A 27,472-nucleotide genomic window follows, 5' to 3' on the forward strand; every position below is an offset into this window, starting at 1 on the left:
CACGTCATCGCAGCATAGTTACCTATGTGTGGAGCAGTCACCCTGCCCCTAAGTGAAGTGTGCATTATGCTGGGGAAGGTGAGTGGAAGAGGAGGAGCAACACCTTCGGAGAAGCTGGGAGGCCAGTGCCAGGCTCTGTCCCTTCACCTGGTCGGAGGAGATGATCTCACCTGCCCCAAAGCCGCTGTATGACCACAGCAAGGGCCTGTGCGACGCCAGCAACTAGGCCTCAGAAACACTGATCACTTCACCACCATACACTTTCCAGTCAGTCGATCTTCACCACTTAAGATTAATTCTCTCTTTTTTTTAATTTTTAAAAACTGATTTTAGAGAGGGGGGAGGGAGGAAGGGGGAGAGACTGATGTGTGAGAAATTGATGCACTGATTTGCTGTTCCACTTATTCATGCATTCATTCACTGTTTCCTGCACGTGCCCTGCGCCTGGGGATCGGACCCGCAGCCGTTGTGCATCGGGACAATGCTCTAACCAACTGAGCTACCGTCCAGGGCAAGATTAATTCTAATAGCTAGTGAATTGTTTTAAAAAAGAAAATATCAGAAGTAGTAAAAGGCTTACTTTGGCTTATTTGTAATATGTCATATGTTTATCTTACTCTATACCAGGTGCTCATAATGGGGGTGCTATCACCCAAGGGGATGAAAAGTGGTTCTTGGATGTGGAAAAAAAAAACTACTACTTTAATGTATAAAACATAAAGACATACATATAGTACATGAGCAGATATAGTGTTTAAAATCTTCATGGAGTGATTAGGAAAAATGTTAGCAGGCTTCTTCTTGGGGTGGTAATGAAAATAAGGGTATCTATGGGAATACACGGAAACTTAGTTCTCAACATCACTGTCACGCTTCCCAATTAAAATAAATCAAAATTCAATCAATTTCGAACGTTTTAAGAGCTTTTCTTCAAGGACTTGTTTTGTGCCAATATTAAAAATACATGAAGATGCACAACTTGGGGCCTTCACTCCAGCTACAGAAGGCTGAGTGAGGAAGACAGTCCAAATGAGGAAGTTGAAATCAAATAACAAGATCCTTTACATTTAGAAGTTATCCGAAGTAAGAAAATTTACACCCCGCAATCCTGACACAGCGGTTCTCTCTGGGCTCCGGCAGAAGGACCCAGGAGTGGTGTGTGAAGAGAGGGAGAAGGCAGAGGAAGACAGGGAGGAAGCACGCTGGGGGAGGCGCACACGGACGCGGCGTCCTGGGGCAAGTCTGCCAGCCCACGCAGGGCGGAGAAAGCCCACCAGCTGCCTGTAGTGGAAGAGGCCCGAGCACTCCATGGCCTCTGAGGGACAGCAGGTCACCAGGTCCGCAGAGACGTCTCCCTCCCTTCCTTCCTTGCCCTCAGTCTAGACAAGAACAGCGCTCTCACCGCACTGTGCTCCCCCAACTGAAAAGTGGTAAAATTGTTAAGCCTCACAGGCCTTGCTTTGTAAACTGGAGTAAGCCTGTTTCACTCCCTGTAGCATGAACTACCTGAGAGCAAAAAAGGTGTCTTCCTCCCCCGCGGACCCGCTCAGATGGCGCTCAAACCGTGCCCAGCAGAGGTGGCGCACACTGCCGAGCATCAGGCCACTTCGGCCGCAGCGCGTGCCCACAGATCCGATGACAGGCCGCACTGAGCAAGAGCAGAGGGAACGTTCCGGGCTCCTCTGACAAGCCCACAGTCACTGTCAGCTGGGACACTGTGGGAAGTGCTGTGTTAAGACTGAGGTACAACAGGAACGCCCTTAGGAGGGGACCAGAACCCAAAACCCTAAGTCTGAACACTGGGATAAGGACTCCATCAGGACAGTGACAGGCATGGGCCCTCCACCCCGAGTGGGCTATAAGAACTCAGAGGCCCGACCACCCGATGCTCAAGCTTGCCTGCACTACGGGTCACACTCGGAGCCCTGCTGGACTGCACTCCCCTGGACACAGGCCCCACTGTGGACGCCTGCTAGAGACCCATGCTGCTTGTCCACCTGCAGGCGCTGCCAGCGACCAGGACTTCATGCTGGCAGCTCGCTCTGCTCACTGCTGTGTTAGCTCCCCTGCGTGTGCCTCTGCTGGCTGACTGGGAGATGCCCTTAACAAGCCTGGCACTGTGGAAAGACACAATGTGCGAGTGACTCCTCTTGGGGATGTTTCCTTGCTCACAACACAGGCAGGTTTCTCCTGGCTGTGCTAGGCCAGGCTGGATTTTTATGTAGCTTTTATACTCGTGCCTCTCGGAGCACAGTGCAAGAAAGACGGAAGGTACCCAGTAAACATGCTGGCTGGCTGGCTGGCTGGCTGCCTGGCATATGCCACAATTACCAATCACACACATTTTGGTCATGAGACTAAAAGAAAGTTAAGATGCATCTATCCTTTAAGGTCCAGATCAAACCAGGTCTCTCAACATACCTACTTAGACCCCGATGTTTGAAATGGGTGATAAATTGAGAATCAAAGACCTGGGCTCTGATCCGTAACTCTGTCTGACTACAGCACGCTCCTGGCAGAGGCGCCGGCGCGCCCGTGCTCGCACTCCTCGCTCCTGGACCGAGGCGGGCTCCTTCCCGAAGGCGCCCTTGAAGCAAGGGTTTCACACTGAGGGAGCATTAGAACACCCTAGAGAGCTTGTTACACCCCAGAATTTCTGCTACAGGAGTCTGGGATGAAACCTGAGACAACACTTTGACAATCTACTACCTTAACCCCGTCTCGGCCAGTGGTGGGCACTGCGGTGAAACATCAGGCCATCAGCACCACCTCCTCTCCAAGGCAGCCTCTGTTCTCTCTGCACCCCCTGAAATGCGGCCCTGCTCCGCCTACAGCAATGACGAACACAGGCAAGAGCGCTGACGTGCGTGGCAGTACTTGGGTAGGAGGTGGTCTGACATCATGATGACCTAACCTAAGCTTTTAAGGTTGTTCATCAAAATGCACAGCAGCTTTTTATGTAGTTTTGACTTGTACACCATGTAAATTATTATACATCCAAGAATTAAATCAGGGGAAAAAAAGAAAACCCTACAAATGAGTCAATACAGAAACTCAATCTAGCTACACATCAAGCTGATGAACCTTTCAGAGAGAAGAAGTACTTCATGCAGCTTCTGAACACAGCACTCTGACTCTGCTTAACAGATACGCTGTGAGGACAAAGAACCCAGAGAAATCTTAAACTTCACCTCTACTGTTAAGCAGTAACATTGTTATTCAAATTCTGAAATGATTTTATGTTCATTTAATAATAAAGCAAGTAGGTAAGTGTATTATTTTATTATGAACCAGGTGTGTTTATTTTTTCAGTCTAGGAAAAAAAGGAAATATAAAGTATACAAGATATTAAAAATTAAGGGAAAACTGATTTTTGAAAATGTATTTCCATACTGTCTGCGAGGACCTAGAAGCTGCAGCTCTCGGCGGCAGGGGTGCCCCACGTTCACACGCTGGTCTCTAGAGACGCTCCCCACAGGAAGGAGCCTGGGCTCTCAGAGGAAGGGACCACGTTCTGGCAGGAGCTTCAAGTATCTCCTGGTGTCAGGAAACAAGAAGTTCTCAAGAACCAGCGAGGCCATGTCACAGGACTAAGAAGCCAGTCTTGGGAGAGCTCCTACAGCCAGACTTGGCACAATTAAATTAAATAATCATCATAATCATAGCAGCCTTAACTGATGGAAACACAATGAATAAATAAAACTGCCCAGGTCTTTAACAATACCCAGAAAAAGAAGACAAGCAAGGATGGAAGAAAGTTAGAAAGGAAACTCTTCTTCATAGACATATATGAACTAAAAAACACAGAAGACAATCTGAAAATTCTCATTTCACAATAACTAGCTCAGGCAAGAATTATAAAATAAATTCGTTAAAGTCGTGGTGAAGAGAGCATTCACTCAGTGTCGAGGCGCACCCTGCAGATCACCTACGGGAGGACGCGCCCTCCTGCGCTATAACATGAAATACGCACCACCACCACCAGCGAAGTGTTCCTGCCAAAAAGCATTTCCTCGGAGTCTCTCCACCTCATTTCCAGGTTACAGGAAATCTAGGCGGGAGGATGAGTAAAAGCACAGCATGAGGAAACTATTGGACAAATCCAGAATGTGGGATATTTTAGGAAAATAAAGTCAACGGACTTCCAAAAGCCAGTTTCTTAAAATAGAGGGAGGGGAAAAAAAGTAGAAGGGGCAGGGAGGAGGGCACAGAGGAAATAAATTAGAAGTGAATTAACAGCCCAGCAAGTGTGGCTCAGTTGACTGAGCATCATCCTGAGCACTGAAGGGTTTGGGGGTTTGACTCCTGGTCAGGGTACATACCCAGGTTGCAGGTTCAATCCCTGGTCAGGGCGTGTGTAGGAGGCAACAGATCAATGTTTCTCTCTCACATCGATGTTTGTTTCTTTTTCTCTCTCTCTCTCTGTCTCTTTCTCTCTCTTAGCATGTCCTCGGGTGAGAATTTTTTAAAAAATCAATTAATACATAAACCTCAACTGGACTATGACTTGAAAAAATGGTTATAAAACATTATAGGCACAACTGAGAATATCTGAATATAGAATAAACATTAGGTGAAATTCCTGAATTACTCTCTTAGGTGGTGTGATCATGTAGAAAGAAGACTGTCTTTGTCTAAGAGCAGCATGCTCAGGTACAGTAAGTGAAGGGAAGGCCTATGGTGATGCCTGGCACACACACCCTGACTCAGTAAAGGGCAGAGACTCGTTCCTTCAACATTTCTGTAATTATGAACATTTTCATCATAAAAGCTTGGAAAAATTATTTAAATGAAAACATAAAATTTAATTATCAGTAATAAACCTAATTCAGCTTTTTCCCTTCCAGAATTATTATCTCAAAATAAAAGGATATCCCAAAACTGCAAAAAATAAACTGTACTTCTTTATGTAGAAGAGCAATGGTACAAGTTGACATTAAAACACAAGGACTGAAATGAAGGAGCCATCAAAATTCAAACGACCACTTCAAGCATCCCTCAAGACACATCACACAGAAACCGATGCGTTCAAGCTGAGGAAATCCTCTAGAAGGTATGAATGACAATTCCCAGGGGCTGTCTGCAGGCAGGCAAAGTCCTGGTGCAGCCTCATTTGTTACAAACTAACAATAGAGTCCAAGTGCAAGCCTTACCCTGTAAAACATCATCTGCCTTGTTTTGTGCAGGGACTTGAACTACGATGTTGCACTATAGTTTATAACACTGGGGAAAACTGGGTGCAGGGCACACAGGACCTCCCTATATACTTTTCTGCAAATTCCTGTGACTCTGTCATTATTTCAAAAACAAAACAACACATCTTAGATCTCACGTCCTGGTGTTGCCCAGTTTGAACATATCCTTAACCTGGCTCCCTTAACCCTTCCCACAACCAATCAGATAAATGACATGTTTTCTTTAAAAAGGGTCCTTCAAAATCCTAAAGATAATCAATTCATAAAACTGTTAAAATCTGAGAAGCAACATAAGAGGCCTCACATCTCTTGCAATTAAATGCCTCCTGTCCAGACCCTTAGTTTCCGCACAGCCCCTAACCCTCGCCCCAGGACGAATGTGAATTCCGTCGGCTTTGTTCTCAGGTTGTAACCAACGCAGGGGAAGCAGGCGCAGTGCAGCGCTGGGACCACCTTCGTTCAGGGCTGCCCGGAGCTGCCGCCGGGCGAGCTGCCGCCTGTGCCTCCCCACACTGCTGTTTTCTGGCCGTCACTGGAGCCGAGGAATAACGAGTAGCCTGGTAACTGCCTCTGGGTTCCACCTAAGGAACAGGCTCAAGAGTCAGAATGAGTCTGTGCTTTTTCCAAAAAGAAGCATTCACACCTTTTAGCTCAGATAAAACGGAGAAGTCAAGAACCATGCAGAATCCTGCTCTCAAGAGAACCCTCCCCAACAGCCCCTCCTGCTGGAGCTGAAACCAGAAACATGTTCAAATTCTCCCTCATGCCAGCCCGCCCCCAGGTCTGACCCAGGCCAATGCTCACAACTTCACGAGGACTGCGGAGGGGCCCTTGGGGTGGGGTCGGGCAAGGGCATGTTTCCGGGGGTGTCAGCTGCGCAGTGTCCTTACCCACACTGTGCCCTGCTACGGCAGAGAGGTCACTGCATGAGAACAGCACACAACTACTGCTGAGGCCCACACGTCAAGGCCGGCGGGGTCTGCCTTTGTTCTCAAGACTCGCTGCCTGGTTTCCATGTCACCTGAACACATGAGTTTTGCACAATTTTTAAAGGAGTTCTGAAAATGTATTTCTCCAACAATGCCTGCTTTTTCAGGCAAGGAAACCCCTTTTGTATACAACTCAGCAAAAGTGGGACACAGAAGCACTCACCGCACACTGCTGTGGGGAACGAATAAAAGTTTAACTTTTTTGTATTTTCTTGTGTTTTACACTTCTTTAAAAACAGTGACCATGCACTGCACACTGATAAGCAGAGCCAGGCTCAGGCCAAGGACCTCTCCAGAGAAGACAGACCTCTCTCAGGGTCTCCGGGGTGGAGGAGAGATCACGACCTGGCTGGCATGAGCAGCAGTCAGCCAGGGCCGCACAGGCTGACGTGAGGACGACGACTCAACTCTCAGGACTTACAAATGCTTCACAAAGTTTGAGAGATTACAGTTACAATGGCACCCACACCGCAGCCAGCAGACAGGCCAGCCAGTCAGCTCCCGCCGCCTCCCCGCACAGCACCAGCAGCACGCACAGCGGGTGAGCAGGCCCATGCTCACTCCACTCTCAGCGAGTGGTCACACAGCTCGACCTCTGTATTTAAATAACAGCACGTTAGAATTTGCTGCTCCTTCACCACCCTTAGAAATAATCTTAAAAATAATATTTACCTGGAAAGTATCCCATTTCCCACTGAGCTGCACAGCAAGACAGGATCACTATAACACAACACAATAGTCCCTATCACAGTATGTTACAAGAATCTCTGGCCAGTCAACCAAGCAACGGTACTTCTTCCCTATAATAGTCCCCATATCCTCTTTTGCAGAACAAAGTGACATCCTATGATGTCACACCTTCAAATATCTGTACACAGCTCAGCTGTCCTGTGGTCCAGAGACAAGTATTTCCTAATTCTTACTAACAAACGTGCAGGAGGGGCAGGGGTAGGAACCTCTGCGGTTACTCAGCTGTACACATGAAATCGATACAGCCGTAACCTCCCTTGACAGAGCCCAGATTTGGGGAGATTACGGCTTTAGTTCAAGATATCCCAAATCCACAAGGCTGCTTGCTGGTTAACTCTTCCTAGAATTGGGATGTAAGATGGTAAACCTTATTCATAATTGAGCAAGTTACAAGCAATCATGAGAGTGTAAAGTAAAATTTCTGATGAAAATATAGTTAGCTGACCCTTGAACGATGTGGTGGGTGGAGGTTGGGGGGCTGACCACTGAAAATCGCTTATTACTTTGACTGCCCCCAAAACTTAACTACTAATCAGCTACTATTGACCAGAAGTCTTAATGATAACAGAAACAGTCGATTAACACATGGTTTGTATATTATATGTACTACATGCTGTATTCCTAATTAAGCTACAAAAAAGATGTTATTCTTTTGTTTTTTGTTTTTGTTTTTGGTACATGCCCCTAGCGGGAACCGAACCTGGGACTCTCTGGTCCGTAGGCCAATGCTCCAACTGCTAAGCCACACCAGCCAGGGCAAGAAAAGAAGATATTATCAAAGAAAATCTGTGAAACTGCGCAGCTCAAGCCCATGCTGTTCCGGGGTCAACGGTAATTGAAAAGAGATGGATTTAGTCCACTATAACCTGTGGGTGTTTTTAGAGATGAAATACGAACTCATGCACGCACACAAAGGGAGATGTACACTAACTTTTTGTCTGAGTTGATTTCTCCTCCTTCCCATCTACAGCTACACAGTAAATCCTCATGTGACCATTTTAAGAACTATTTTCTGCTACTAAATTTTGCCAACAATCTGCTCAGCGTTCTAGCAGATGTTTCTGTTTTCAAACCTCTGGGAACTTGGCTGGACCTGCTTTCTTTCCTCATGTTAAAAATAAAAGAAATGGCACAAATGTGGCCTCACGCCCTAGGAAGTGTTTCCCCACCCCACACCCTCACTCTGTTTATGTGACCTCCGTGATCCCCCTCAGATCTCTTCTTCTCCACTGGAGAAGATGTTTCCAATTATGGTCCATCGTGTTGCCAAGGATGACATCACTCAGAAGTGGGTTTTGTTTGTTTGTTTTTTAAAGAAAATGCTACTGATTGTCATTTGCTTAGGGACCATCGACAATAACTAACTGTGGAGCTGGACCTCACAAACCCACAATGCCAACGGAGGGCAGTTCGTGCAAGGTGCATCCTCCAGACAGAACACTCTTCCGTGGGGGCTGGAGGCGTGGGGTCCTTGTCTTCTATCTAAGGGTTTCTTTAAGTACACGTGACCCGATCTCACCTCAGTAACGTCCATAACTTTGATGGCTGCCAGCTGACCTGTTTTCACATGCCGACCCTGAAATACAGAGAAAAGAAAGAAAATTGGCACCACTGTTTTGCACAATCACCAGGACAGGATGGTTAAAGCTTCAACAAATCATTTCGTCTCTATTTTATCCCCCCAGAAATGACAATAGGACTATGCTTTCCAATAGAACAATAAGGTTTGTAGTACCAATGAACCACACTCGATAAAGCAATGGAAACAAATGAGCTGATAAATTTCCCCTTTCCGGGATTTAATTTATGTATCGTCACCTTTCTACTCAAGCAACTTAAATGCGCTCTCCTGCGCATCCAGTGGAGCCCTCTCCCCCCCACAGCCGCGGGAAGGGAACGACAGACACCCAGACGCGCGGGCGTGTGCTGTTAGGAAGGGTTAGCGGTCAGTCGCCCTCACAGCGTCCCCAGCACACTTGCTTGATTTTATAAGAGCTGATACTGAGAGTCTTCTTGGAAGGTTTTCTTTTTTTTTTATCCTCACCTGAGGATATTTTTCCATTTTTGTACAGATAGAGTGGGAGGGAGAGAGAGGAAGGGAGAGAGAGAGAGAGAAACATCGACGTGAAGGGACACATCGAGTGGCTGCCACCCGCACGACCAACCAGGGCCGCGGACAAACTGCAACCGAAGTACGTGCCCTCAGCGGGAACCGAACCCGGGTCTCTCTGGACCCCAGGCTGACACTCTAACCGCTGAGCCAAACTGGCCAGGGCTTGGAAGGTTTTCTTGTAGTTCCACTGCAGAAAGGTTGGAAAATCATTATCCAGAATAAAGGGAGTGTTCAGAGAGATGGGGGGGCGCGAGGGGAGGAAGGAGAGTGTGCTGAGGCTTCTTCGCAGCTGTGCTGCAGTTCCTGCCCTGGGGCCTGAAGACCTGCTACCCACTTACACACCTGGGGGTTTCAGGTCTGGTCCTCACCCCTGCCCCTGAGGCTTACTGGATCGCACTGCTGTCTGCCTCCTCCTCTCCGTCCACTATTTGCCGTGGTGGGAAGCGGCCCTCCGGGCACAGGTGTGAAACAGGGAGAGCGTGCATGTTCCCAAGAGCCCGCCCCCGGTGGCCCCACAACGGGGCATCAGGACTTCAGAGCTGAAACCTGAGGAAGGCTCTCCCTCTGTTCTGGAAAGCTGAAGTGGGAACCCAAGTTACAACGCGGGCAAACACAGCCCTGTGCGGACGGCACAGGGCGAGCATCATGGTGGGAGGGGTCCAGCAACGCCCAGCAGCCCGTGAGCAGGACCTGTGTGACAGCTCAGCAACACACCGGGAAGAGGACAGACATAGTCCACAGGCCGAGAACCTCACTCCAGCCCTCAAGCCCCTGCAGACCTGGCCCTCCGCCACCGCAGGCCTGCCCTCCTGCCCCCTGCAGGGTTGCCGTGTGAGTGTGGTACCGTCTCAGTTCAAACTGGAGTTCAGCTCTGAGGCAGGGAGGCAGATCCCACAGGGGCAGTAACAGGGAACTCTGCCTTCCTGCCCTTCCAGTCACATCCCAGCGGCCACTCCACAGGCGTGCTTTCCCAGCCTGCCCAGCCCCGAGAGACCAGAGCTGAGACCCCACTGCGGCCTCAGAGTGCCCCAGCATCACGTCTTGTCCACCATCCCCACGGAGCTGGGAGAACAGCCTGGCTCTATTTCTGCAGTGACAGTCAGGTCACCCATGATCCTGAAAGAAAACGTCCTGTCTCCATGGTGCAACAGAAAGACGGGGCTCCATCTCAGAGACAATGCAGAGTGGAGTACAACTCTGTGCTAGGAAGGTCGTAACTGATGAAGTATTTCTGATACAGTCATTTTTTTTTTAATCCTTCACCTGAGGATATTTTTCCATTGATTTTTAGATAGAGTGCAAGATGGGTGGGGGGTGGGGAGAGAGCGAGAGAAACATCAATTGGTTGCCTCCTGCACAATCTAGACTGGGGCCAGGGATCAAACCTACAACCCCAGTACGTGCCCTTGACCAGGAATCAAACCCTCGACCATGGGTCAATGCTCTAATCACAGAGCAAAACTGGTCAGGGCACTTACAGCCATTCTGACTATCTGTCTGTCCAAGAGTCAGCACCTTTCGACATATCCTTCTCTGAATCGCTCATTAAAAACGCACCTGTGTGTGTTCTAAGCTCTGTAACCACAGCATTGTTCTAAGCATCAGCACAAGAAACACCCAGCTCTACTCCGTGTCCCGGGCACGGGCTGGGCAAGACCAGCCACACTGCGTCTCCTCCACAGCCCAGGACTGAGCACGGCGCAGCGCGGTGAGCCCCGGGCTCCTGTCGTCAGAGTGAGGGTGGTGCCACTTCACAGGTTCACTCTCAAGAAACTGAGGTGCAAAGAACCAGCGTCGGCACGGACGTGATCGAGCACAACCCTGTGTACATTGCTCCTGAACCCTGCTTCTCTCTACTGAGGACAGGACGTGAATTAATTAGCAACCGCCATGAGTACCTATCAGCGGCGACATAATCATGCAACCAGATCGTGATTTCCTCGAAGGCAAGAAGAAAGGGTAGAACTCAGGACAGGACTGCAGAACCCTCCCACCGCGTCCGTGTAGGAGACACGGACCGTGTCGTCAGCACCCATCAGCCCTCACACCTGCAAACACACACCTGTCAGCTCTGCGCAGTGGTACTACTTCCAAGTTCCTGAAGCAAATGTCTCCCTGACAGAATCTGAGAAAGTGTCACAAGTCTTGACCCAGCTCCCTCTTTCCCAAAGGGTGAGCAGGACTGCTCTGGGAGTGCGGCAGGGAGACGTGGGGGCGGGGCTTCTGAGAGGTATAACCTTTAAGACCCTTACAGACCAAGAAAACCCACTGGTCTATGGAAAACCACCTCTCCAGATGGTCATACAGCAGTATCTTCTTCTTCCCTCTTTCCTAACTCAAGGCTGCAAATGTGTTCCTCAGAGTCAGCAGTTCGACAGTGGCAAGAGCCAAACGCTGTGACTCGGCTCTTACTTTCCACACAGCGTTAGTTTCCCTGACTGAGGGATCACAGAATCAGGCCCTAGCAACTCATCAATTATTTTTGTGTCTGAAAACAGATCAAGCAAAGGCATTCGCCTTAACACATACCAGATCTTCCAAAATTAGGTCCAATTTAAATTGAAATATGACTCAGGAAACTGGAACAGTTCTGCCTCCCTCCTTCCCAAGAAACAAGACAATGTGCTAGAAGGAAGGAATCTGGGATTCGCAGCCCTGGGCTCACACTCCTCCCTAGCACCTCGTTGCTGCACTTCTTCAGGAAGGCGCATATCTCTCCATGCTTCCTAGAGCACTCCGGGGTCCAATGCAGGCCAACCTGGGTGCAGGGGCAGCCAGAGCCGCCCGCACACCTGGCAGGCACGCAGGTGAGTCTGTGCTCCCTCCAGAGCCCTGCTGGCTCCCTGACCTTCCTCACCAGCAGAGCAACTACCTCAAACTCATCAATTTAGGCCCATTTCTCATCTTCAAAGGGCATGGCCAATGTGTGGGGAGGCAGTGGGGTGCTACAGCAAGGTCCTCTCTCTCTCTCTCCATATATATGTGTGTGTGTATATATATATATATACACACACACACACACATACATATATATGTGTATACACACATACACATACACACATACATATTTATGTATGCAGATTCAGAATTTGAAACTAACAGAAGTTCTATTCTACCTGCTCAGATGGGCCACCACATGTAAAGGAACTAAGGTGGGCAGCAAGGTAGCCTGAAGAGATGAAACGTACTGAATGTATGTAATACATATGTACTGATACATATGTAATCATGTACTGAGGACGTTACATGGAGGTTTTTTGAAATGGTAAAACTTGTGTGATTTACTCAACACTACCCAAGAGAGACTGTATGATGACCCGTCTCAGGGTGGGCCAAGGGCCCATGAGGGAGGCCCCACCCATGTTCCCTTGGCTTTAGCTGTGACCAATGGCCGTCCTTCAGACTGCCTCAGTAGCACGTGAGGAAAAAATACACACAATCAGAACCAACTGCACTGTGCTAGGGGCCTGAGGACACAGAACAGGCATTCTTCCCTGAAGTCTGAGGCTACGATGTACCTGTCATGCCACCGAGGCCTCTTTCCAGCTCCTGAAGACTGCTTTGCAGTCTGCTCCTGGTAGATGGATAATCCGCCCAATTTCCTTAACCCAGCTCTGGATCCAGCAGGGGTATCACTGAGACTCCTGGCCTGTGCGTGGAGAGGCTGGGAACTTCGTGTCAACAGGACCTTTCTGTCCACTGCGCAGCCTATTCCTACTACACACCAGTCAGTGCTCGGTCAGTCTTGAATGTGCACACCTAACATCCAGGCGTGACCCTCACTCTCGTCCTGCTGTCTACACTTCTGGGACACGCGGCGTCCCACACAGCGTCATAACTGCCGCAGGGAAGACGTCAAGGCCACGCCTCCTTTGCCGGTGAGGCACCATGTAGACAAGAATTTACGCAGGAGACATCTGCTGATGAAGTGCTCCCAATACCACTCAGTCATTTTTCCAAGAGATCTTGAAAAATCTGTAAGGGTGGCAAAGCAGGTCACTATCCTACTATGCAGATGAAGAACCGTGACTGAATCTTACTACTAAGTTATCTACCCAAGGCACAGTGGCCACGGAAGCCCCTTTCTACAAGTGTGCAGAACACGACGTGGACTCCTGCTATTTCCAACAACTTGTCAAATTCCTGCTACTGAAGTTCTTCGATTTTAAATAAACACCTTACACTGCGCCCCCTCGTGCAGAGTTGGCACACAGCGAGATTTAGAACGGAGCTGCTGCTGCAAGGACACCACCTCACACAGGTTCGAGCGGCGCCCACTCACCAGGCCGGCCCCCCAGCGCAGTGCCTTTCATGGCACTTGATTCATTTTTTTGTCTTTACATGAGGAAAATGCATGTTTCTTTAAAAGGAAAACTCAACTCAAACTATTCTTGGCAAACATCCAAGCTAAGGAAAATGCCCTAATTTTCAACTCTCCTTCATGATTCTAAAGAGTCAAAACTGGACTTCCGGTCAAGATGGCAGGTAGGTAAACGCGGTGTCCGTCCTCCCACAACCACATCAAAGTTACAACTAAACTGCACAACAACCATCCTTCAGAACCACCTGACACCGAGCTGGATGGAAGTCCTACGACTACGGAATTAAAGCAGCAGCCACATGAGACTGTAGGAGGGTGGAGGGGACGGGCTGGTCCCACACCCACGTGTGGTGGATAAAAATCAGGAGGACACCTCGGCTGGGAAGGTCCTTCCTGAGGACTAAGGGGTCCCCGTCCCACACCAGGTGCCCCGCTCAGGGTTCCAGTGCCAGGAAGAGAATCCCCATCACTTCTGGCTGGAAATCCAGCGGGAACTGAGGCTCAGGGAGGCTGACGTGGCTGGAGCTCCTGGCAGCTCCTCTTAAAGGGCCCGCGCGGACTTACCGGACTCACTCCCTCTAAGCTTGGAGGGGAGGCAGCTCAAGGGACACCAGAGACATACAGGGAAGAACTGAGCTATTCGGCATTAGAACAAGGGTTGGAGACGGGCTTTCTCCGGGCCAAACGTGCTGTCAGAGGCCTTTGATCCTTTGGTGAGCCCTTCCCTGGGGTGGCAGATAGTCTGCGTATCTGGGACTCCAGCAACCTGGCTCACACTGTTGGCCCTGCCCTTGTGATCCCCTAAGGCCCCGCCCCACCCAACTTTCAGGCCCACCCAAGCTGTTGCCAGTTGCTTAACCATAGGATTGGCCTGACTTGGATCCTGCTTCAGGTTTTCCTAAATTCTTTCAAACAAGCAGCATCTGGTCTCAGCGAACCCCATACCTCTCGTTAAGTAATACACAGAAACAAACACAGGAAGGCAGTCAAAAGGAGAAGACAAAGAAACAGGTCCCAAATGAAAGAACAGAACAAAAGCCCAGGAAAAGAACTAAGTGAAATGGAGATAAGCAACCTAACAGATGCTGAGTTCAAAATACTGCTTATAGCCCTGGCCAGTTTGGCTCAGTGGCTGGAGCGTCGGCCTGTGGTCCAGAGAGACCTGGGTTCGGTTCCTGCTAAGGGCATGTACCTCGGTTGCAGTTTGTCCCCGGCCCTGGTTGGGTTGTGAGGGTGGCAACCACTTGATGTGTCCCTTTCACGTCGATGTTTCTCTCTCTCTCTCTCTCTCTCTCTCTCTCTCTCTCTCTCTCCCTCTCTCTCTCTCTCTCCCCCACTCTATCTGAACAAAAAATAAATTAAAAAAATACTGCTTATAAGGATGCTCGATGAACTTAGTGAGAACCTCAGCGAACTTAGTGAGGGCCTCAAGAGCATAAAAACGGACCAGTCAGAAATGAAGGAGGCACTAACTGAAATAAAGAATAATTTACACAGATTCAATAGTAGAGTAGGTAAAACCAAGAAGCAAACCATTGATTTGGAATATAAGGAAGCAAAAAAACATCCAATCAGAACAGCAAAAAGAAAAAAGAATCCCCAAAAATGAGGAAAGTGTAAGGAGGCTCTGGGACAACTTCAAGCATGCCAACATTCGCATCTTGGGGGTGCCAGAAGGAGGAGAGAGAGAACAAGAAATCGAAAACCTGTTTGAAACAATAATGGCAGAAAACTTCCCTAACTTGGTGAAGGAAACAGACATACAAGTCCAGGAAGCAGAGAGAGTCCCAAACAAGATGAACCCCCAAACAAGATGAACCCCAAAGGCCCACACCAAGACACATCATCATCAAAATGCAAAAGGTTCAAGACAAAGAGAGAATCTTAAAAGCAGCAAGAGAAAAGCAGGTAGTTACCTACAAGGGAATTCCCATAAGGCTGTCAGCTGATTTCTCAAAAGAAACTTTGTAGGCCAGAAGGGAGTGGCAAGAAATATTCAGAGTGATGAAAAGCAAGAATCTACAACCAAGATTACTCTATCCTGCAAAGCTGTCATTTAGAATCAATGGCCATATAAAGAGTTTCCCAGACAAAGAAAAGCTAAAGGAGTTCATCACCACCAAACCATTATTATACGAAATGTTGAAGTGTCTTCTTGAAGAAAAAGATAAAATATGAACAAACAGAATGACAATGAATACATATCTATCAACAATTGAATCTACAAACAAAATGAACAAGCAGAACAGAAACATTTTCATAAATACAGAGAACATTTTGTTGGTTGCCAGTTGGGAGGGGGTTTGGGGGAATGGGTGAAAAAGGTGAAGGGATTAAGAAGTACAAATTGGTTGCTAGACTGACAAACCTCAAAGTAAAGGGGGGTTGGGGGAGAGAAATAAATCAAAGAACTTATACGCATATATGCATAACCAATGGGCACAGACAACAGTGTGGGGAAAGGCAGGAGGGGAGCGGAAGTGGGGAGCAGGGGGTCAATAGGGGAAAAATGAGGCACATCTTTAATACACTCAACAATAAAGATAAAAAATATATTAAAAAAAAAAGAGTCAAAACTGACCACTTGCATTTGCAAACATGCATTACATTTACGGCGCATGCTCTGACACACACACACATCACAGCGCTCGGACAGGACACAGGGCACTGTGGCAGCCGTCTGTCTGCCTGCAAAGAAGTCTGTTCCTTCTTTATCTTCTCATAAATTTTCTTCCAACAAATATTAGAGATCAGAATACTGTTTCTTTCTGCTGAGTTTAATCTGAATCAAAGCCTTTCTTGAGCAACTGTCTGAAACTGGTTTTCGAGTTGCTCAATAACAAACCCTACCAACGGGAATCCAGTGAGCAGACCGGCCACACGCCACGCCCACCCCGGGAGAAGCTTTAACTCAGCGGGGTGTAGAAACTCAGGGAAAGAAACCAGCACGGTGACAGAACACCCTGCTCTGCGGCAGGGCCAGGCAGGACACAGGACGGCGAGAAGCCCAGTGGGCTCCTGGTGCAGACCCACTGTGGAGGTGCCCTGAAGGTCATCAATGGACAAGATGTGGATCCCTTCGGACGTGATCTGCCCACAGACAGGCCAGGAGAACGGGGGAGAACTCGATGATTCACCCAGGACTGGAAGTTGCATCACCTCTCTCCAGACAAAAGTAGCTTGTCTGTCATATGCTGCCCCGAATCAAGGAGGTGCCAGTCTCCCACAGAGTCCAGAAGAGGACCTTCCAATGACCTGGCTATTCCTCAGCCAACTTGGAGTTTTTTCCTTGATCTTAATGAGTTTTAGTGGTGTTTCTTTGCTTCAGAGACATAATATTTTGGATGTAAGAGGCTGACTGTGGGGGGAGAAGCGTCGACTTTCTATTAAGGAAATCAAGCTCAGTTTCTCACTTTCACCTGTGAGGTGCAGTCTGCCATACCCCACACAAGTCCCAAACATGAGAATTCTGTAAGTGGGGTGCAGGAATCCATGACTTCTTATCTAGTCTCTAGTGATTATTATGTATTCTGAGGTTTTCTAAGCTTATAGAAACAAGCCAAATTTAAGTTCTCATATCCTCTTTGGACTATACAGTGTTTATTATAATAAAATATGCACTCACTATAGCTGTGATTTTGGTGTGTGAAGGTTAAATTCTTAACAAGTAAATTCTAACAAATGTCAATTACTATGTTTATCATAAAAATCATACGACTTACATTCTGAAATGTCCCTGAGCTCAAAGGACAGGCAAGCCCAATTCAACAAAACAGCTGACTTTACAAAGAACATAGCCCAGAGGGCCGACAGGACACACGGCTGGTGGTGTAGCCCACCCTGGCTAGCAGCTCTCGCCAGGGTGCCTCCGCTCACCATCATTCACAGTTTACATTATAAAGTCCACTGGGCACCAGAAGCCTATTTAACTTTTTTTTTTTTTTTTAATCCTCACCCGAGGATATTTTTTCCATTTTTTTGTACAGATAGAGTGGGAGGGAGGGAGAGGAAGGGAGAGAGAGAGAGAAACATCGACGTGAAGGGACACATCGAGTGGCTGCCACCCGCACGACCACCCAAGGCCGGGGACAAACTGCAACCAAAGTACGTGCCCTTAGCGGGAACCGAACCCGGGTCTCTCCGGACCGCAGGCTGATGCTCTAACCGCTGAGCCAAACTGGCCAGGGCCAGAAGCCTATTTAACTTTACTAGCCAATGTTACCCCAATAAATTACATATATATATATATAAATCCCACCTGGGGAAGGGGGATGAACAGGCAGAGCACAGAGGGTGTCCAGGAGAGTGGAACCACCCTGTGTGACACTGAGCCAGTGGATACGTGGATTCCTGTAATTACATATGTGTCCAGACTCAGAAAGCACAGCACCAAGCGACCCCTAATGTAAACCATGGACTTTGAGTGATGATGATGTATCGATACAGGTTCATCGATTTCAACCAATGTACCCCACTCTGGTGGGGGATACTGATGATGGGGGATGCTGGTGTGGGGGCAGGGAGCATCTCTGTGGGAAATCTCTGTGCCTTCCTCTCAACTGCTGTGAAACCTGAAACTGCTCTAAATGCTTAAGTCTCTAAAAAAAAAAAAAAAAAAAAAAAAATTAATTCCAATCCTTTCCCCCTCATATTTCCTTATTTTTAAGGGCAAATGTAGAACCTGTATGGCCATGTGGTGAGTGGCACGGGCCCGCACTCCCTCCACTGACCACTCTCTCTCAGATTCTACACTTGTCCACCCCAAAACAAAGACCAGCGTAAGCGGTTCTGCACTACAAACCCCCAAACCACAGGCTCTATTTTAGGAAGTGTCTTTGAAAGACCCAAAATTCAACCAATAGGAAAGGCATATTACTCAGTCACCACTACACCAGCCACCTTGGGGGGAACCACATCGGAGCTTGGGAGAGAGACAGATCAGACCAGTCCAGAAACACCACCTTCAACGAGAGCAGACGCCCGCAACAGGGCCCCCAGGAAACGTGCTCTCCGCAGGCTGCTCCCCTCACACCCCTCCACCTCAAACCACGTGTGGGGTGGGCAGGCTCCCAGCTCTGCACATTCTATCCTGTGACCACGACTTCTTAGAGTCAACATCTGTCCCTTCACCTCTGCCCCCTCCCACGCTCAGGGCCCCGAGGAGCAGCAGGACAGGGGCCAGCACAGGGACACGGTGAGAGCAGGTCAGTCAGGACCGCGATGCACGAGCCACAGGCTCCTAGTCCGTTTAAAATTAGAGGCTGCAGCCTAGAATTAGGCCCTTCTTAGGTCAGAGTTACCTAATCCGGAACACTCCATTTAAGGACAATTAAGTCTCAATAGCAGAGAATGTGAGATTTAACTCCTTCTAAGAATGAAACCGTCCAGACAGCACGTAAGACCTCAGTGACCTAGTGCCTATGCCCAACACACAAGGACCTGTGCAGAGATGACTTAGCAGAGACCAGAGGTAAAACACCCCATGGACCACACCATTTTTCTTTAAGAAGCAGATGTGGAAGGAAATCTTTCTCAACCCTGAAATCTTGAGAACATTGAAAATGCTTTTCTTAATGGCACAAGGAAATCATCATGAACATCAATTACTACCCTGTCCTTGCAACTAAGTGACAGCCTCCCTCAAGGAACACGACATCAGGCAGGCATCGCTGGCCCCTACAAAGTGGCCAGTCACCTGGGCCCTGCATGCTGGTTCTGTCGTTTCCAGCTGTTCTAGAATGGGGGGGAGGGGGGAGATTGGCCAGACAGCAAGCTAAGGTCCAGATGGGTGAGCGACCACTGTGGCAGAAGCCACCTTCCGGCTGAGAGGTGCAGGTGCAGGATGAGCAGACAGATGAGAGGGCGGAAAGGCACCCGAGTCAGGGCTGTGCCAGCAAACTCACACCACGTTGACGTGGTTGGTAAAAACAAATCACCGACGGCCTAAGAGATATTTCCACAGAAAACAGGAAGAGCTCTTGCCTCAGTATGTGAAAACAAGAACTCCCCTCAAGCATTCTGTTAGAAATCATGAACTATTCGCAAGAGCCATACTATAAAACCAGATGAGCCTTCCTCCGTGCTGCAGACCACTTCTCTTTAACTGTGGGCGCCCATTCTAGCTCTCTGAGAACAGGAGTCACAATGAAAGACTTGGTGAGCAAGTAAATACAGGAAAAGAACAGTTTTATAATTTTACTAAGGCTTAAGGAAACCTGGAGGGGTCGTGAAGTCGGTGTTCTGACCGCTCCTAAGGAAAGGCCTTGCAGTGGTCACATCACAGAACCAGGAGCAGGCGGAGTGGAGAGGAAATGTACACCTCCCTCTGCCTCCGTCCTCGCCGTCCCTCCTCCTTCCTGCCACACTCCTCTACACCCAGTGACACGGTGACGGCACAGCTACCGCGAGGTCACTGTCCCGCAAACATCTCTCATACAGATGCACTTCCGCCTGCGCCTGGTACAAACGCCCTAACGCATCAGGTCGCGCAGGCCCCGCGCAGGAGGAAACGCACCTACTGTACAGAGAGGCCGTGGCAGTTCCACGAGCTTCGGAACGAGCCTGAGGTCACCCAGCTAGTAGGCAAGAGATGAATTCTCACTCGGGATCAGCCTCTCCTCACAGGCCACAGCAATGGAAAGAAAAGGGCCGCATTCCAGACTGCTCTCAGCTACTCAGAACGGCCAGCAGTGGGCGGGCGGAAGCACCCGCGGGCAGCCTGGTGACCCGTCAGGCAGAAGACGCTGCCCGCGGGCTGTTTCGTCAAAGCCCTCTCCTCTCAACTCTCCCTCTACTCTTCTGAAACTCAAGTGTTGCAACCAAGGTACCTAAGAACCCTGTCAGCCCAGTAATCACCCCAAGCTCTGCTGCACCCCACAGACACTCCTACCCAGTGCCCACCCTGTGGAACTCCTGAGAACATCACCGGGATCTAGGAGAAGCCTGGGGCTCTCGGTACGAGAGAGTGAGGATTGGGAAATGATGTCAGGGAGGAAGAACTGAGATTTCACAGCTGCCTGGGGACCAGAAGCCAATCTGGGATAAGGGAACTCAAGCACCCACAACTCGATGCATTGCCCGCTTAGCTTTGGCTTCCGGCATCCCTGAGTGGGAATGGCAGGGGAAATGCCCAGGGACACAAAGCTCAGTGTGGTTCAGCCCACGCCACCTGCTCCCTTCCATCAACCCCCTGGATAGCTTCCTCCATCAATGGTCAATGGACTTGCTGCTTCAGGGAAGCTACTCGCTTCAACCTACAGCCACAGGCCTCCAAAATTACCCTACAGAACAGGAGGTAGAAAGACCCAAGACCGCAGTAAACTGAAACTCTTCAAGCCACAAATACACCAAAATCTGCTTTCTTAAGATAAATTCAGGATATTAAAAGTAAAAAGAAATTTCAATCATCTGCGCAGTCTTCCACCGAGCAGGTTTATGGCCCTGAGTGAGTCACCTCACTTCTCAGAAGCATGGCCACCTAACTACCTGTGCAGGCTCCAGTCTGCTCCCAGCCAGCATCTGACTTACAGGCCTGGGCCGCCACACCAGACACGGACAGCAACGAGCCGGTGGAATCCGTGCTCTCACTGAGGGGACACAGCAATGAGCAAGTGGTACACTGCTTATTGGATGCTGCTGCTATGGATGCTATGACCTCTTCTATCTTTAAGCTGCAGGGAGAAGCCTAGCAGGAGAGGGAGTGCGAGGAAGGAGAGGTGGCTACTTCACTCTGGGTGGTCAGGGAGGCCTCCGTGACGCCCTGCCATCTGGACAGAGAGCCCAAGGAAGCGCTGAATGACTTGCTCGGCAGGACCCCTGGGCCTGAGGTGGCCTCCACAGAAAGGCTCAGGCCCACAGGCAGCCAGCACGGCCCCGGGCCTGGGCCAGGGCGTTGTCACCTGTGGCTTGCAGGCAGCATGTCGTTCAAGGAGGGTCAGTGAAGGTGACGTGCTCGCTCCCTCTGGTCAACAGCAGATACAGCCCCGAGGACGCCCGGTGCTGTGGCCCTGGAGCTGGGCACCCAGCACACATCGAGAGCAGGGCCTTTCTCCAGACAAGCCCTGCCAGCCCCACACTGACCCCGCCTGGGGCCAAGCTCAAGCCTGGGTCAGACAGAGCTGCAAGAAGCAAAACCAGAGGCTGACCAGCAGTGCCTCCAGATTTCTCCTTCCCCATCTGACCAGGCAGCTTCTGTCCAGCGACACTCCTCAAGGCTGGGGCCTGCGGCCTCTACTGACAGAGCCCGGCTTGGCTTTCTAAGCACACACTGAACACCGTGCCCGCTTCTCTGCAAGGACAAGAGTCAGAGGGAAAACAAGTGGCTGTAACTGAAACAAAGCCCCCAGATTCCCGGCGCACATCCCTGCACACCATCTTCTGGCATGTAGCTACTCGGGCTGTGAGGCTATGGAGGTCAGTACTGCACAGGAGCAGGCCCGTCCGCAGCCAGACCAGCCCTTGCTGTCTGCCGCGCGGCAGGCCACCGCGGGCCGCCTGCCTCTGACAGGCCGCGCTCGACGCCCGTGGACAGCGAGCCTCTTCGCCCTAGTCATCCACTGACTGGGTGAGGGTAGGGGGTCTTGGTTTTTTTTTTTAATTGAACATTCTAAAAAATAAGAGGGTGCAAAATTTCCAAAATCCAAATTTTTAGTTTCTCTGAAAAACAGATTTGTTAAAGCCAGGTCCCTCAGCGCACGGAGAACGTCCAGAGCCGAGCCCAGCAGAGGCCGCCCGTGGCGGGCGGGCTCCCAGCAGCCCATGAGCCCGTGAGCCCGTGAGCCCGCGAGCCCGGGAGCCCGCGAGCCCCTCCGCCTGCTCGCCGAGCGGGACTGGCAGGGCCAGGCGTTCTCCATCAGCCGGCCGCAGGGGCTCTTCAACCCTAGCGGACAGTCAGTCGCCGGGAGAGACTGTGTTGTTCCGAGGTATTTTTGTTCAGTTGGTAGTTATATCCTCTTGGGCCTCACCCAGACCTATTGGATCAGAATCTGTAGAAAGCATAGTTTTTAATCTTCCCTAAATAATTCAGAATAACTACAACTAAGGCCCCACGAGGGATAATAATGTCAGAAAGACTCCAGTATGTACCTCCAAACCCATGTTCCCAATAAATAATGAAAAGTCCCTCCCTTAGAACGGTCGTCCTGGAGCTGTGTGGTGGTGAGCTAAGGCCCCACTGCAGCCGGACAGTGCCCAACAGGCATCTCCTGGTCCTGGGAAAGCTGGGGGGCAGCATGGGAGACACCCCCTCAGAGGGCCCCGGAGTCTCCACCAAAAACACCCTCATGAACAACACTATGCACTTATCATCCACACAGGACGCTGGGCAACGATGAGGCACTAACAAGAAGTCCGCCAGGACAACAGGTGCAGACAGAGGAACGGGCCCCACCCTTCACCATGCTGCAACAAGTTTTGTTCTAAGGAGAAAACAGAAACAAGTGTCACCCAGATGGCAAGTCACTAGCTATCTGCCCGCTTCTGGGTCAGACGCCGCAGCGGCGCCCCCACCCTCGCAGTCTGGCAGGCGGTGGCCCTCCGCAATGCTTCTCAGCGAATCGGGAGTCCTGCGCGCCAGAGGCTCAGCGATCTGTCAGCACAACTGGACACACAGGTCAGAGAGGGCCGGCCCTCCCCTCTCCCAGGCTGGACACACAGGTCAGAGAGGGCCGGCCCTCCCCTCTCCCGGGCACTCTCCTCCGAGGCTCCTGGAAAGCCCACGGAGCAACCCTCGCTTCCTCAGAGCGTGTGGGAGGGAATGACCTCTGAGACACACATTCTTCAAGCAAAACAATCCAGTGGGGACCAAATAAGACCCAAGAGCTGACTCCCTTCTGAAGGGCAAAGCTCCCGAAACCCTGCCTCTGGGGAAAACAGGGCCACCCTGCTGAGCAGCACTGACAGCAGCTGGGAGAGCCCGTCACCAACAGCGGTCACCAACAGCGCACAGGGAGCCTGAAGGCTGAGACTGATGGGGGAGTCCTGAAAGCAACTCCACAACCTGTGAACTAACTCTGCCCATCTGGCCCGCGGCCTCCGCCTGAGCATCGCCCACTGCTGGGAAGGGGACAGCTGCAGAAGCTCTGCTCGCAGCCCAGCTCTGTGGGAGCAGGTGGAGGGCTCCTGGCTCCTGATGACCTACCCAGGCCACAACCGGCAGGTGATAGAGCAGGGCTCCAACCCGCCGTCTGGGGCCCTTAAGACACTGTGCTGCCTGGTTGCACATTCCGAGAAGATGGGCAGACAGGGCGCCATAAGGAACCCACTTAGCTACCTATCAACTGTTGATCAGATGCCGTGTTCCCACAGATGCAGCCACTCCGATTCTGAGGCACCCCAGCCCCCACCAGCCCAAAGCAGCTGCTGGAAAACAGCAAAAAGCGGACTACTGCTTCCCAGCCCCTTCTTCTCCCCATCCCAAGGACACCCACACAGGGAGGGCCCGGCCGAAAGGCTGAGGGGCTTCACCGAGGCAGCGCGAGCCTCAAGCCCTCTGCTGCCCCAGAGACACAGAGCAGCTCTGTGCAGCCCGCGCGGTTTCTCTGCAGCGAGGAGGAGGGGCCGGCTTCTGTAAAGAGCGCCCATTCAGACAGCCCTGCCCGTCACCTTCCCCTGGCCACTGGCCTTTCGCCTCCACGAGAGCGGACAGCTCAGCAGATGCATCAAAAGTGCTTCTGTGCTCAGCCCAGAGGGAAGGGGGGTGCAAGGCCGTGGACAGAGGTCCCATTCAAAAGGCCCTCCTTTGAAACTCCTCAGGCAGGCCTTCTAAGGCCCAGGAATTCAAGTCGCCACGAGGGAAAACAACGGCCCGGAGGGAGGTGGGGCAGGGACAGGCAGCAGGCACCCTGTGCCAGGCGTGGACTGGTCACCAGTGACGCCAGGGTACAGTCAACACTACCTGACTGCAGTCCCTGAAGGGCTTCCTCTGGACATTTAAAGGGAGGCCCTGTCCGCGTGGTGCCGAAGGCCATTACCCGAGTCAGAACACCCCGCCGAATGCTCACCTGCTTCCTGATCCCCATGACAACTGTGTGGCAGGACCCCGGGCCCTACTTTTTCAGATGAAGAAACAGACGGACAGCTTGACTCACTTGCCCAAGCTCACAGACCCGAGAGTGGGCCCGGGCTCCGCAGTGGCACAGCCTGTCCCAGCCCACTGCTCCCCGACCACCTGCCGGCCTCCTGACCATCGGTGACCAACACGCAGGGGCAGAGGCCCAGCGGTGCACAGGGCTGCGGTGGCGGGACAGCATCACAGTGCGGCCTCGCAGAGCCTCGCCCTCCTGTGATTCCCTTACCTGCGAGCTAAGTAAGAGGACCTGGGGGGAGGGCTGAGATTGTGCCTCTGCACCCCCAGCACCCAGAGGGACCCTGGCACACCAAGCATGTGACTGAGCCCCAGCGAAATCGCAGGCAGGGCCCTGGGAGAGGTCAAATACCCGTCTTAACACAGTCTGCCCGAAAATATCTGACAGCAAAACCCAAAACCTGACTTGACATCACCTTAAACACGAATACTTCATTCACACCGAAGCCCAGAGGAGAGAAAGCCATGCTGCACTTAGAGCGAGTCCTTGGAGCGAGTCCCTACCCCAGGGCCTGGCTCGAGCTCTGGGTACGACTGTGCACGCACCCCTTTGTTCCCAGGGGACTAATGAGACTCCATTTTGAGCTAAACAAAATTATGATTCTAACGAGTGGTGTTTTACCTTAGCTTCTCCACCACTTTATCTATGTTTTTGTAAATAAGTTTTTATTGATTTTAGAGATAGGAAGGGAAAGGGAAAGAGGGCGGGGGAGGGGGAAGAGACACCGACATGAGAGAGACATGGATCCGCTGCCACCACAGGCAGCCCGACAGGATATCACCCCGACCTGGGCATGCGCAGGCTCCCCGCTGTGTTGAGAGTAAAACACCTTACTTAGTTCGTAAGCAGATGTGTCCGTATGTCTCAGAGCCAGCTTAAGAACACAGACAGTATGAAAATCCAGAAATATTTTAAAGGCTTAAGTGAAGTAGAGTCTAAAATTTCTCTAAAGGAATTAAAGGAAAAACTCAGTTAATCCCCCCTTTTATCACAGCTCCCCTTCACAAACTTCTCTTGGCTGGAGAACCTGGAACAGCGGAGCCTGAGGGGATGCCCAGGGGATGGCGTCGAGCAAGACTCCCTAACAAAACGGAGCCGAAAAGACCTCTTTCCAGGAGGAAATGCCCAAGGAAGCCCAAGGAAGCCAACATGATTCACACAGAGAGACGTGCAACCTAATGTAATGAGCCTTACAGTCCAATGAAACGAAACTCCGAAGTCTAGCACATCTGAGGTAGATGGCAACCCTTCTCCACAAGAGGGGCCACGTAAGTCCAGAGCATGGCCTGGAGGTGACATTGCTCCGCGTGCCCGCAGTGCTGACCTCTGGGGAATTCCACAGGGTTCCTTTCCTGTGTCCAGACCATGTTTCCCCAAGAAAAGGAGCATCGCAGCAAAGCTATGGGATTGGTCAGAGTTATGGTTATCAAGGGAAAGTAGCTAGAAAACCTAAATCCTGGGAGAATTTTAGTAAATAATGAACTTCATTGCCCTTTATTGCTGATGTAATCTGAGCCATAAATAAATGCAGAGTAGCATGTTCCTGAACATGTTCAATGTGTCCTTAAATCTGTTAGCACCTCTTTTGAAATAAAGGATGTATAATGACTAATTACCACTATTTTGACACACAGATATCTACTTTATCATATTCCAAGAACAGAGGGTCCCAGGACTATATTCATTACTATAAAACTAGCCTAAGTTTTGTTTTCACACAGTCTGTATTATAGGCCCATCACTGCTATCAAATGTCTGTCTGTTTCACTGAAAAAACATGTGTCATGGGTTCAAGTCTTGACTTTTACCATTTACAAGGTTCAAGTTACTTTTCTATAGATCCAATATTTCCATTCGCTATTTATTGTTGTACTTATTATGTACCAGAAAGATGTTTACAAATTTTATAGAAAGAGACATAAAGAGACAGAAACAGATATTATATATAGTATTTTTAAAAACCTGGACATATCATGCTGAGGTTACTAACAGAGAATGAACTAAAAGAAATTAAGTGAATATCTCATTATTTCTAAAGGCACTTGTCAAAGGCATGATTTCAGTGCATTTCTAACAGCACTGTAATTGTGCACAGCCAAGGCCTGAGGCTCTTCATGCCCTAAGCTTTCCACACAAAAGGAATTTCCGCCCTGTGCACCCCTCACCCCACAGGGCCACTGCGATACCCGTGAGGGCGTCTCAGAGTTGAATGAGATCTCCAGTCCCACAAGCCTGTGCCAGAGCCTCTCAGGGAACCAGGGGACCACACAACCCTGGGACTGAGCATCTGACCCCACCACCGCCCAGAAGGGGGCGCTGCGGAGGTGAGAAGGGAGCGCACCGAGTGCTGGGGGCCACTGTGGTAAAGGTGAACTGGGGCCCGAGGACACAGGTCCCAGTCCAGTACTGTCGCCAACAATCCCCGTCCCTCTGGCTGCCAGCAGGGTTCTCCAGTCTCAGCCACTGAGGCAGGGCTGGGACACCCAGAGCAAGCAGCACAGCTTCCCGAGACGGCCATCAGGCTCACAACGGAGCCTCACAACACGCGTAAGAGGCGGCACTTTGGATGCCATGGTCTCACTGAGGTCGGCGTCTTCAATGACCTCCTGAAGCACAGCTGACCAGAGGGGTGCCCCGATTCTGCTTACACTTGGGCTGCGAGTGAGCATACCTTTCTACAAGATGATTCACTCCGGTGAGACCACTTTAAACCTCAGCAACACTGAAACTCCATAACCCATCCCAACCAAACATGAGCTCACAAATCTGAAAGACGAGCAAAGCCCAGGAAATTACTTTCATGTACCCCGAAAGCCCACGCACAGCTCCCCAGAGTAAAACAGGCCGATCCCCACCGGCCCGCCCTCAGCACGCGCCGTTCTAGCGCTGAGCCCAGGGGCACCGAGATCCGCTCCAGCACAGCCCCGAGAGCAGTGTGCCCCACTGCTCCCCTCCCCCCGGCGAGGGCTCCGGGAGAGGCAGGAAGTGTCCCTTCACCCCTGTGCCTGTGGCTTGGAGCT

General features: G+C 50.5%; 1 protein-coding gene across 1 annotated transcript in view; it reads right to left on the reverse strand.

Annotated features, from left to right (window-relative positions):
- The window catches only part of MAP4K4 (mitogen-activated protein kinase kinase kinase kinase 4), a 180,378-nt gene that overhangs the window by 93,618 nt on the left and 59,288 nt on the right, over positions 1 to 27,472 (reverse strand). Inside the window, 1 exon segment of the mRNA XM_036262518.1 lies at positions 8,454 to 8,510. Coding sequence (XP_036118411.1) covers positions 8,454 to 8,510 — 57 coding nt within the window.

The sequence above is a fragment of the Molossus molossus genome, unplaced genomic scaffold (genome assembly GCF_014108415.1).
Source record: "Molossus molossus isolate mMolMol1 unplaced genomic scaffold, mMolMol1.p scaffold_m16_p_15, whole genome shotgun sequence".
Classification (NCBI taxonomy): domain Eukaryota; kingdom Metazoa; phylum Chordata; class Mammalia; order Chiroptera; family Molossidae; genus Molossus; species Molossus molossus.